Source organism: Ursus arctos, unplaced genomic scaffold (assembly GCF_023065955.2).
Source record: "Ursus arctos isolate Adak ecotype North America unplaced genomic scaffold, UrsArc2.0 scaffold_2, whole genome shotgun sequence".
In the NCBI taxonomy this organism is placed as follows: domain Eukaryota; kingdom Metazoa; phylum Chordata; class Mammalia; order Carnivora; family Ursidae; genus Ursus; species Ursus arctos.
The window spans coordinates 97,561,602-97,573,881 of NW_026622874.1; the positions used below are offsets into that span (position 1 = coordinate 97,561,602).

At 49.2% G+C, this 12,280-nt stretch overlaps 1 protein-coding gene across 5 annotated transcripts in view; it reads right to left on the minus strand.

Moving 5' to 3' along the window:
- Positions 1-2,230: 2,230 nt before the first annotated feature.
- LOC113267890 (zinc finger protein 3) overlaps positions 2,231-12,280 on the minus strand; it is a 58,659-nt gene continuing 48,609 nt past the window's right edge. The window contains exons 1-6 of one of the 5 annotated variants that reach the window (XM_048224729.2): positions 11,638-11,909; positions 10,331-10,451; positions 8,126-8,262; positions 7,010-7,101; positions 6,612-6,738; positions 2,231-4,978 (exon numbers count right to left, since the gene is read on the minus strand). In XM_048224729.2, the coding sequence (XP_048080686.1) occupies positions 3,909-4,978; positions 6,612-6,738; positions 7,010-7,101; positions 8,126-8,180 (1,344 nt within the window). In that variant the 5' untranslated portion in view covers positions 8,181-8,262; positions 10,331-10,451; positions 11,638-11,909 and the 3' untranslated portion in view covers positions 2,231-3,908. Of the gene's footprint in view, positions 4,979-6,611; positions 6,739-7,009; positions 7,102-8,125; positions 8,263-10,330; positions 10,452-11,637; positions 11,910-12,280 lie in introns of those variants that run through there. The other 4 variants (XM_048224732.2, XM_057315218.1, XM_048224730.2 and 1 more) reach the window with 4 other exon arrangements.

The following is a 12,280-nucleotide window of genomic DNA, read 5'->3' on the forward strand; positions in this document are numbered from 1 at the left end:
CAGATGATTTCTAAGGCCCTCCTGAAGTCTGAGTCTTATTGGCTGAGTGTGAGGAGCCCGAGGAGGACGTGGGACACCAAGTGAACAAACTCGTGGGCATGGACGTAGGTGTGGATGGACCCCGTTATCACCTTGCTACTTGATGGGACAAAGCTTTTTTGCTTGAGCAAACCAAATTCAGGGTCCTGAAACTTCTCCCAGGCCCATCTGCGCATTTGCTCATAAAATCGAGTTTTAGCAAGAACGGTGACAAGTCAGTTTACCAACAGTCCCTCATCCTCCACTGTCACCCCAGGGCGGGATCTGCTCACCCTGCCCATCTTCAGCAAGAATCCTGTTAGGTCAGTTTAACCAAAACCCTTCTTAACCCCATGGGTTTTTTTTTTTTTTTTTTCCCTCTTAGAGATTTTCCATCCCCTGACCCCTACCTTGCCCCTCGGCTGTAAATTCCCACTTGAGCAGCTATATTCAGACATGAGCCCAGTTCTATACAGAGGTCTCTTTTCCTCTATTGCAAACATACTGAATGAAATATATTTTTACCACCCTCACTACTGACCAGCACTGGTTTTTCACAAATCTGGCTCCTCTAAGTGTGAAGAGGAGCAGTCGGGGATACGGCTGTGCACATATGCAGAGACCAGCTCGAGGAAAGCCTGGACTATACGACTGAGTTCAAATTTTATTCTTGTAAGAAGGGAGAAGCCACTGAAGGAGGGACAAGATGGGTGCTGTGCTTTGGGGAGATTGAGAGAAAATAAAAAGAACAATCCATGAAGAGACTATTCATACAACCCGGGGGAGTAGTAGTAAAAGGACCTGAACTCTAGGCTTAGCAGCGACGGAAGCAAAGAGGAACGACGAAGTTGTGTAATCTAAGGGACAGGGCAAGGCGATCGCTTGGGCGAGGGTCACTCTTCACACATGCCTCCCCACCTCACATGGGAGCCGTCCAGGCCGCGGGGTCCAGCCTCCCGCCAAGTAGAGCAACCCAGGGTCTTCCATTCTCTGATCTCATGGTCATGTCTCACCTGGCAAGTTCAATGGCGTGATCTGTCAGACGGGGTTAATACTGACACCCGCCTCACACACAGCTGGCTGTGAGGATTACATGACTTAAGATCTGAAAACCACTTGGAAGAGGGCCAGGCGGAGGACAGGCCATGTGTCAGCTACCATTATTACCGCCACATGGAAATCCCACCTCCCCCACGACCTCAACTCCGAAACCCTCCCCTCCGACAAAAATCTCTCTCCACTCCGTGCCTACTGAACCTGCCCAGGACTTGACGCTGGTCAGATGTAGGATGAGAATTACCGAAGAAAACTCGGAAGGTCTGACCCTGAGTTTGCAGAAATTTTGAGAGGCGGCAGTTTATGCGAAAGATGTATCTGGTTTGAAACACCTAACTTGAAACTTTTAGAGGTCCAAGTTCAAATGCCCAGCAGTCTGCCAAAGACCCAAGACTGGAACTTGGGAGAGACTAGTACCACAGGTGCAGATTTAAAACTTACTTGCATAGATACTAGTTGAGACCACAGGAGTAAGTGGTTCCAAGGATAATGGTAAACAAAGAGACAAACTGGTATCATGACCCAACATTCAGGAATATGCAGGGACTGAGAAAAGAGGAATCATGATGGGAAATAGGAATAATCAGGAAAACCAGATGAATAAGATGCTATGGTAGCTTCAAAGATATCTAAAAAATAAATATAATTTTCATGCAATGGTCCAGATCATTCCCAGGTCTCACGGAGATGCTCTGAAGGAGGGAGTCATGCAGTCTTTGTGGGGTGGGGGGAGTTCAGCTGTGGGTAGAGAAGTGGTTGATCCTTCCTGTGTAGTGACTATCCCTCACCTACAAGTTTTCCCCGTTCAGGGGTCTTTCCCCAAGCTGCACAATCTGACCTCCACATCAGTGGCCATGCTCAGGCCCCCCTCCAACGATCCTGCCTGGAAACTCCTCTAAAACACACAATGCTTTACAAGACCTTGCTCATCTCCCTCCAGAAATATTCTCTATTCCATTACTAGTTCTTCCTTGTCAGTGTAAATTTTTAGGCTCTAACCTCAGAAATTATTTGATAGGTCTGATTTGGGGGTTCAGAAACCTGCATTACTAACAAGCAGCCTAGTGATTCTAACATGGATAGTTCATGGCCTACACTTTGAGACACAAAGTCAATCTGTACGTATGTGGTGAATCTCAAAGAAGAGCCAGAAGAATGAGTTTCATTATAGCTTTAAGAAATCGAAAACATATTAGGTGGTCAATCAAAACATATGCTCCGAGATTGTTCAGAGGCCAGTTCCAGACATTTCCCCCATCTTCTCCATGACTGGAACCTCCTCCCACCAAGGGCCCGAACAGGAAACCTCCATATGCCCACTGCGACCCAAAACCCAAGTACACGCTTGCCAGGGGCCCCACACATCCAGGAACACCTTTCTGGTTTGGGTTGCTGGTCGTAAGTATTGTACCACACACGCACGCCGCACACGCACTCCAATGCGTGGGTATGAGTGGGAGCAACCGTGTCCGTGACTGAGAGTCTGTGGCAGTATCTAGAGGACTACGACAGAGTCTTGACAGTGAGAGGTCATACGCGTGTGAAAAAAAAATAGTTCTCTGTAAAAAAAAATCTTAAAGATTAAATTTTAAAGATTCCAGTTATAGTCACGGTTTCCTATTTTAATTGAAAGAAATTTGGCTCCTGCACAAAAACACACGCAATCTCTCCTTCTAAAAAACTACTCTGTTTAATAGTGCACGTCATTGATGCTACAGGAGCAGGACTGGGAAAATGTAACGCAGGACCGTCCCTTCAGCTGGGAAAACTCAGGAGCTCCACCCTAACCCAGCAGGAGCCCGGCGCCCAGGTCGGCCAGACACTCCCTTCTCTGGGCTTTGCTCTTTCTCTGCATTCATACGTGGCTGCTGAAGTCAGAGGTGGGGTCACAAGAGGTCTGGCTGCTGGGGCCAGAGGTCACAGGTCATAGGTGACAGAGAGCAGGGCAAGCTGAGTGGGCTCCTTAAAAGCATTCTATTCTTAGCAACTGGGGGTTTGGATTAAACCACTTTTCAACGCAGGAGTGGGGAGAGAACAGGGAGAGAGGAGGACAGGAAGCAGGCCAATGCTCAATGCTTTTGATCCTCTCCCTGGGAGACTTCCTGATTATCAGCTGGATTTCCCAATGAGACCTATCACAATGGGAAGGACAAGGAGTTCTCCAACAAAACTGCCTCTCTGCTCTTGGAAGCGGGCTTGCTGCTCCACGAGCCCCCCAAAATACAGTTACCACAGAAAACCTCGTGGGGTCCCCCCCAATAAAATAATAAATCCCTCAGCACCGAACTTCCATAATTAATGAAGTCATGGAACAACAACAACAAAAAATAGCACATTCCTTATCAAAACTTAAAGCTGGATGAGGACCAGTGGCTTTGAAACACAGCCGCCATGTCCCCTTCTTAGCTAATAGCAGGACTCCCAACATTCCTTCCACTGCCTTCTGTGCGGACTATACCGACTCCAACTAGAGGAATCCTTGGAACTTTATTCCTACTGTGCTTCCATTCCCCACCTTGGAAAGAAAGGCTCCTCTGGTGTGAGAGAAATGGTCTAGTGCAAACTCCCTTCCAAAATGGAAGGTGACTGGTCCCAGAGCTTCCCTCGTATTCCCAGCACATAACCTGCCGCTGGCCTCCTGGGTCATTCCTGGGGAAACTGACCGGGTGGCTCGCCACGAGGGTGTGCCAGCATGACTTCCCCAATTTGCCCCGTCCTCTGAAGCGAAGGGTTTGAGTCGGAAGGGACACGGTCTAAGATGTTCGTACTTATACAGTAAGGCAGGAGCGCTTTAGACTCAGAGGAAGCGAGGGAAACAGGCGTGTGGCTCTCCCTCAGGTAGACTCTCTGAGATTTAGTTCAGCAGGGACTCTGAGCGAACTTTTGCTCATTCCCATTACATTCAAAGGCTTCTCTCCAGTGTGAATTCTCTGATGGCGAACAAGAGCTGAGCTATACCTAAATGCTTTCCCACACTCGCTACATTCATAGGGATTCTCCCCCGTGTGGATTCTTTGATGCTGAATAAGGCCTGAACTGTAGGTAAACTTTCCTCCACATTCCATACATTCATAGGGCTTCTCTCCAGTGTGGATTCTCTGGTGCTGATAGAGGTGGGAGCTCTGGCTGAAGGCCTTCCCACACTCGTTACATTCATAGGGCTTCTCTCCAGTGTGGATTCTCTGGTGATGGATGAGGGTGGAGCTCCTACTGAAGGCCTTCCCACATTCGTTACAAGCATACGGTTTCTCTCCAGTGTGGATTCTCTGGTGATGAGTCAGGGTGGAGCTCCAGCTAAAGGTTTTCCCACATTCATTACATTCATAGGGCTTCTCCCCGGTGTGGATCCTTCGATGCAGAATGAGGGCAGAGCTGCAGCTGAACGTCTTCCCACAATCGTTACATTCGTAAGGTTTCTCTCCAGTGTGGATCCTCTGATGCTGAATAAGATGGGAGCTCTGGCTGAAGGCCTTCCCACACTCGCTACATTCATAGGGTTTCTCCCCAGTGTGGATTCTCTGGTGCTGAATAAGGTCTGAAGTTCGATTAAAGCTCTTGCTACATTCATCACACTTATGGGGTCTGTCTCCCACAGGAAGTCTCTGGTGTGAAATAAGGTTAGAACTCACAGTGAAGCTGTTCCCAAAATCACTGTATTTCTTACTTCTCTCTCCCACAGGGGTTAGCTTTTCCTCATCTGTCACTTGACCAAAATCTTGTATCTTCCTACTCAATCTTTCTCCAGAGGAGTTCCCCAGCTGCCGCTTTAGACCGACTTCTTGTTCATAGGTATCTTCAAATTTAAGACCCTGAGAAATATCCTTTTGGAATCTTCCCAACAGCACCCCATGTGATCCTGTATCTTCGGAAAGTTCTTGACCATGCTCAGGTCTGGTCTCACCATCTGGCACAATACAAAATACAAACATCACTTGTTCCTTGTGGAAGAAAGGATCAAAACCAGAGGACAGGATAATTACAAGAAGGATGTTCACGGGGCTAAAAGCACATGCCTCTCGTCTGCGTGCAGACCTGCCCGGGCCGGGGGCAGCTGAAGCACGCTGAGAGAGCTGCGTCGAGAAAATAAGGAAGGAGAAAGGCAGAAAGCAAAATCAAAGCGAAAAGAGCTGGAAGCATAGAGAAGGCTGGAGATGGGAGCAGAGCAAGACAGACCGGGCAGGGGTGGGGAACCAAAACCGGGAGAAAGAACATGCTGTTTAATGAAATGACAAAATCCTTACAGAGGTCAGAGACTGGAAATGCAAGTGGGGAGATGGTGGCTTCCAGAAGACAGGGGAGAAGAAACATAAGCAAGCACAGAAGGTGACGGGAACGGTCGCAGAGCAGGAAGAAGTGACACGGGGAGGCCACAGTGACCGCCACAGCCCCAGGTGAAAAGAACAATCCTACCCGTAGGCCACACATGCCAAACCCATGGAAACAGGCAAAAGACGGAGCTCAGTCCGCCTCTGGGCCCTAGTCCTCAAAGGCTGAGCTAAGATCTGAGGATACATAAATCATCTTCTTGTCTGACTTCCTTATTTTCACTGCTTTGGGGTTTTCAAAGGGAGCTTTGGGCAGAGAGAATGAGTGGAAAGGGTCTAGACAGTTAGCATTTTTAGTTTGCCAATATTTTAAGAAGACAAGGCAATGAGTGTTAGAGACACAAACAGCTGTTTCTCCCTCACCTGAACAGGCACCTCTCAGGAACTTTCCGTTCTCAGTTCCCTTCAAACCCAGGGCCCTCAGCTCTTCCTTTCAATGCAGCCCAAAGATCGCGTCCGAATTCAGAAATGGAAATCCTGCCCATGGGACAAGGTTTATCCTGCTCATACCGAGTGGTCCCAGAGCTCAACTCCGCACCCAGGATTTGCAGGGCCAGCAAGGGCATGTGCAGGGAGTCTCCAGTGGGAGTGAGGGAGACACCCCCGACTGCCCAGACAATGTTCTCACTGACACTGCGTGACAGACAAGGAATTAACAGTCCACAAACTAAAGGTTAAAGACGCCAGTTGCTCTCTGAAACAAGCGGAAACTTCTGCAGGCGCCGCAGCTGCACGAGCCCTGAACAAAACAACAGTTCCCTTGAGGAGGGAGGTGGTACAACAGAGAAGGGAAGGAGGAGGAGTTCCAGAATGCAGTTGGAAAAGGCTCTAAATTATACATTAGGAATCACATGGAAAAAAGCAGCAGACCTGGAGCTGAGAGACCAGGGCTCGAGTCCTGCTACTCACTGGCTGCAGGACCACCCGTGAAGCACCGAAGACCTCTGACTTCTCTTTCCTCACCGAGAACACAAGAAGAATACCAGCGACCTCTATTACTGTGTTACTGGGAGGTTCCCACGAGAGAATGTACAGGAAGGCTCTTTATAAACTGCCAATTACTGCACAAGCAGGAGTTACTATTATTGTTGTTAGAATTTTCTGAGACTACGTCAATCCTTAGCTGATCATTTTGTGACTCAAGTGTCACTAGCCAACAAGGAAACAAAGAAACGCCAAGGGAGTTTCACTGAGAAAGCGTTAACTCCTTACCCAGCGAGAACACATTCCCGTAATTCTCCAGCATCACATCCCTATAGAGGTCCCTCTGAGCAGGCTCCAAACGCTTCCACTCCTTCCGGATGAAGTACACAGCCACATCCTCAAACGTCACCAACTCCTGAAACAACATGGTCTTGCATGCAATTTCAGGGTGAGGGATGGGACCGGCAGTACCAAAAGTAATAACTGGGGATGAGGATGAATAAGGAGTATCTAAGAGGTGGGGGAAAGGAGGTTATGGCGAGGAAGAGAGGGGTCTGCTATTCAGCAGGAAAGGACCACGTTCCTGACGGAGGGAATCACGGCTCAGGGCACTGATGAAGTCATGGCACAAACGTTTCCGTGAAATGGGAAGTGAGAGAAGAAGGATAAAGGGAACCACAGCTCACCTGGGACTTGGCCTTTAGGAGAGCAGCTGCCAACATCTCATCCCCCAGGCTGTCCTTGTCGGAAAATGCAGGAACTTTCGAGGAAGGAAGAGCTGGAGGACAATAAAAGGGTCCATGAGTGAACCCATCTGCTCTCTGGCCTCCCAACCCACAGAAAACTCACCGGGTCCTGGAACAACCTAGGACCCACTCCCTCTTGAGGTGAGCCGTCCAAAGCCCTGCTGATCCCGCTCTCCACCTGCCCCAGGTCCCTTCCTGTCCAGTCACTGCACTCTCCGGGAACCTGGCGCAGGTCCCCGTTAGTGATCAGCACCTTCTGGTCCTTTCTTCCAAGCTTGGCGAGCAACGCAGACATTCCTGCTCGCATCCCTTCCACCCTCTCCACATCTCTGAACTCAAACTCATGCACAAAGGTCTCTTAGACCAGAGGAAACCAGCAGCCTCACCCACCCCCAACGGAACAACACAATGCCCACTCTTCTCTTCACCCCCGCGTCAAATCTAAACACTAGAAATGATTCCTGTTTCTGTGCTTGATCACATCTTTTCTTCTGTCATTCTTAAGTTAACGTATCTGTCCCTTAGAGACTCTAAATCCCTAGAGACACGAGACTGCGTGCAACCACGGGGACAAAGAGATCCTTAAATGCTCTTTCCTGATAAGCATACCCTTTCAACTGCCACTGGCGTCAAAGTCGGTGGCGCAGTCGATGACAGCAAAATACAAATACTTCAGTGGCTTCATCCTTTCGCCTGTGACCTACAAAGTGATTTCCCAAGGGCCTCCCCTAAGCGCATGCTCCTGAAGAACACAAAATAGCACTAGGAGGTCGGCTGCTACCAAGCGCCTGGATTTCTGTGATTGTCACGGTTTCCTTAATCCTGCATGAGGTCCCAATGGCCCTACACAGACGCCTCAGCTATAAAGGCTACCAAGCTGTACGTTCATGATTGGCTTCAGTCAGCTTTTCCACTAGGCTGTAAGCCACTGAGTGGGAAAGACTGTGTCTTAGCCACATCTGGATTCCAGTGGTTAGCCTGGTTTCCGGTGAATGAGACATGCAGCACGACTGCTGAATGCCTGAATAAAAGAATAAACGAATTCCTATTTCTTACCACTCTCAAGCAGGGCCTGAGGTTCCTGAGATACGCAATCAGCCTGAGTTTCCATGGGCGGGGCTAGAAGCTCTGGGTCTCTGGTCTACTAGGGCAGACTCAGCAGGGAGCAGGTTCTGAATGAGAATGAGCAAGCACTGCAGAAGCAAAGTTCAAGGTTCAATGATTTATTAAAAAACAACAACAACAACAACAACAAAACACACACACAAAACCCAACCCCCTGAGAGAAGCATTTGCAGTTAGTAACCAGGACAGGTCTTCTAGATCCTGTTAAACACGTACCCTGTGATGAGATTCCATGAGCACCACAGAAAGGGCCCCTGTTCCTAGACAATATCCCCCCTTTGGCTCCCACAACAGACTGAGTGATATTTATAACAACAAAAGACGTGGAACACTGGTGCCAAATAATGATACTAACAGAATGAAATACTAAGCAACAACTGAAAGTAAAAAGCAATAAAACGAAAAAGTATCTACACATAGATTTGCAAAATGTGTATGTATTGTATCAACTTTTAAGAATGCTTGGGATAGTGCATAAAGCTAACTGTTTACAGATTTTTTATTTACTTATTTATTTCAAAGTAGGCTCCATGCTGGGCTCCAATATGGGGCGTGAACTCACGACCCTTAGATCAAGACCTGAGCTGACATTGAGAGTCAGAAGCTTAACTGACTGAGTCACCCAGGTGCTCCTATTTACAGGTTTTCTTTTAAAAAGCCTCATGAACATCAGAACTAGTAAAAGAAAAAAAATTTATTAGGTTTCTAGCTGTTATATTAAATTTAGGTGTTATCCTTTAAGGAAAAGAGGTCACAAAACAGCACCCAACAGCAGAGATCAAGAGAAACTTTCCATGAGTTCTCAGTCTCTCATTTAAAAAACCCTGGGGAAATAAGAGCTGACACCCAGAACTAGGGCAAATAGCTCAGATCTAGTAATTAAGTTAGATAAATCCTTCCTCCCCTTTCTAAGACAGCTGTCTGCTTCCAGGCTCAGCCAAAGGCAGGATGTTACGGAGGGACGGGGGCCCCTTCTGTGGTCCTCGTGCAGTGTCACCGCAGGGCGCAGGTGAATGGCCTCACCAGATCTAGAGGCCTGGCCCATCACGGAGAAGGTAGCAGCCAGCCTTCTTTCTACTTCCCTTTTCTCCTAATACATTTCCTTGGATCAGAATATAAGTCCCTAACGCAGGGACCAACACTTTTTTTAAAAAACGTAAGATTACGTATTACTCCATTTTTATCCCTACTGACATCCCCATTCCCCAGTTGCCATGACAATCAAGAGAGGTCTGTTCTCTGTGGGTCTAGTGAAAAAAACAGAACGTTGAGTATCTAGACTAAGGTTTGGATCTCAAGTAGAAGTTTCTACTTCACACTTGCACGCTGTGACAGGAATCAACAGACCAAGAATAGACGAAGCAGCCACCAGAGCTTTCTTACTCTTAGGCAAGAGCAAAGAAAAAAACCCCTGGACTTTGTCTACCCCCCTCTTTATTTATTTGCTCGTGTGACAAACTGTTGAGTGTCACTACATTGCAAGGCACTACTGAAAAGAACGTGAAAGATATTTAAGTTCATCATTATAGACCGTTGCATTCACATAAAGCATACAAAGGGGAGGGGCCTTTTCGAGTTCACAGAACTCTAGTGTTTGGGCAACAAGGGGGTACAGAATGCCCACTACCAGTGCCTTTACACAGAGAAAGGCACTGCATGAGGCGTGAGCCAGGCCCAGTGGCAATCAAGGTGACACACCCTATTGCCACCAGTGCCCTCCTCGCTGGGTCTCTCCAACTCTGTCTCAGAGCCAACCATCCTTTGTTCCTATCAACCAATGTGACGATTCCAGGACTGTTTATAAGCAGACACTGCCAACAAATCAGCTCTTGGTCCAGACTCTCTTTGGAAAGGAAACTCAGAGGTTCTGACTCCAGAGGAGAAAAAGCAAGCCTCCCTCCTCACAGCTGGGTTAACCGAAGCTGGAACTCAAAGGCATATTGTTGAGAACAAGTCCCCAGTGTCTGCATCAGTACACAATGTTTCTCATAGAAAGAAAAATCTCCATTGTGCCCCCACAGCTTCAGGTCCAGGCAGGGCCCTTCCCTGCTCCCCTGCCAACACCTCTCCCTGAAGCTGCTCCTGGGGATTGACAAGGATGACCTGGCAGTGAGAACGAGTCAGAGAAAGCTTTACCTGCTGGAATCTTTCCTTCCTTCTTTGGAGTGAAGTCCTATAAGACCAGAGTAGCAATTATCAGGAATTTGGAAGCCTCTGTGCAAGTTCCTGGGAATTCTAACTTAAGGTGCTGCCAGCGCTGTATGATTAAGGGGAGGGGGGAATTAAAAATATTCACGTCAACTTCATTTCTACTCAGATAGAGATAAGGGGAAAAAAAGAAAACATACACTAATCAACAGAATTAAGACACAACTGGTATCTGTGTTGCACCCCTGGAGAGCTGAAAGGCAACTGAAGGTTCTCCGGGTCAACCTCCCACCCATGTGGATGAAATGCCTTCTCAAGTTCCCAGTGGTCTGACAGCTAACTTGCAAGAAACTCTCAACTTCAGCACGGAAACAGTCTATTGCTGCAGATCTTCACAATCAGAGAGATCTTCGGTTGCTAAGGCGAAAATCTATCTATCCCCTTGGACCTTCACCTTACAGAGGCCTCGCGCCCTGCCCTATGGAGCTTCAAGAATAGAATCTTCCCCTTCCACACAATTGTTCCTCAAACACTTGACGCCCACTGCTCACAAACTTCTCTTCTTGAGGATAAATACCTCTAGCTCCTCTCATTATTTCATATATTTCGGGTTCATTAGCCCGCTTATCCTCTCCTGGAGTTTACGAATGCCATTTAGCCCGTAAACATCCATCTGCGTTCAATCCCACTTCAAAAGCGGATCAAATCAGGGATCTAACACAACTGAAAGCGGGAGCCAGACACAGCTGTACCATTCCCCGTAAGAGACTCGATTTACTGAGCGCCAGCAGGCTTATTCCCGGAATCTAAGTTTGCGCACACCCCCCACCCCCGACCTAGTTCCAACTGCGAACACTTCGTTGAACTCCCCCTCCTCAGATCTCAGGCCCGGCAAAGTACGAAGAGACCTCTCCGGCCACTGGCGCGAATAACTGTGTTAACACCAAATAAAAGCGTTTGGGAGAATTAAGAAGTTAGGGGAGCTGTCATGAGCTGTTCTAAAGAGAGGGGCCCGTTTACAGCCATACTGGAACTTTTAAGTGCTCGAGCTGGGCCAAGTCACAAGCCCAGAACCGGAGCCCCTTCCTCCCCTCCTGGCAGGGCCCCGTTTGGAGGAGGAAGGTCCCGGGGAAGCGGAGTCGGGGACCGGCTGCGGGGGAGGGAGCGGCGCCTCCCGGGACCCTGCTCCGGGCGGGCCTGGGGACCCCGCGGGCCGCAGCGGCGCGGACACCACCCCTTTCCCCGGCGGCCACAGCCTCCGTCTCACCGCGAGCCCCGGGGACGGCCGGACTCACCCTGGGGACAGGCACGGGAGATTTGGGGGGCCGGACACGGACCAGGCCCTGTTGGACCCTGTCACAGACCCACACACCGGGACAGAACAAAGAACGGAAGTCCTCTCTATTTCGCTTCCGGGTCGGTCCTTTTCACTACCCAGCCCAGCCCCGTAGCCCCCACGCCCACTTGTTCTCTCTAGGAACATTGGAGGTGTTCACCTCTCGGTGATTCGCTGACTCGGGGCCTAGGCCGCGCGGCTCCCGCGCCGACGCCAACGCCAACGCCGGCCCTGGCGCTCCCGCCCGCCGCCGCGCCCCCTGATGGCCGGGCCAGGCTAAGCGCCTCGTCCTTTGGCCTCAGAGCGCATGCTCGGGCGCCGCACACCGGGTGGCGGGGCGGCTGGGCGGCGGAGCTTCCCCGCCGGTCGTCCAGGGCATAGGAGAGCTCATCTTGCCAGAGCGACCCGGGTCCCGAGCCGACCCGCAGCAAAAAGGAAGACTTTTGAAGGGTTCATCAATAGAAAAAATTCGCCTTTATTTGAAATTTTCAGATAAGCCAAGTTTTTGTTTGTTTCATGTAAAAATGCCCCCTTTAAATTAAAATCCGAAGAGAACATTCCAGCCCATCAGAGAGTTCCCGTGAGGACAAAACCTGTACAAG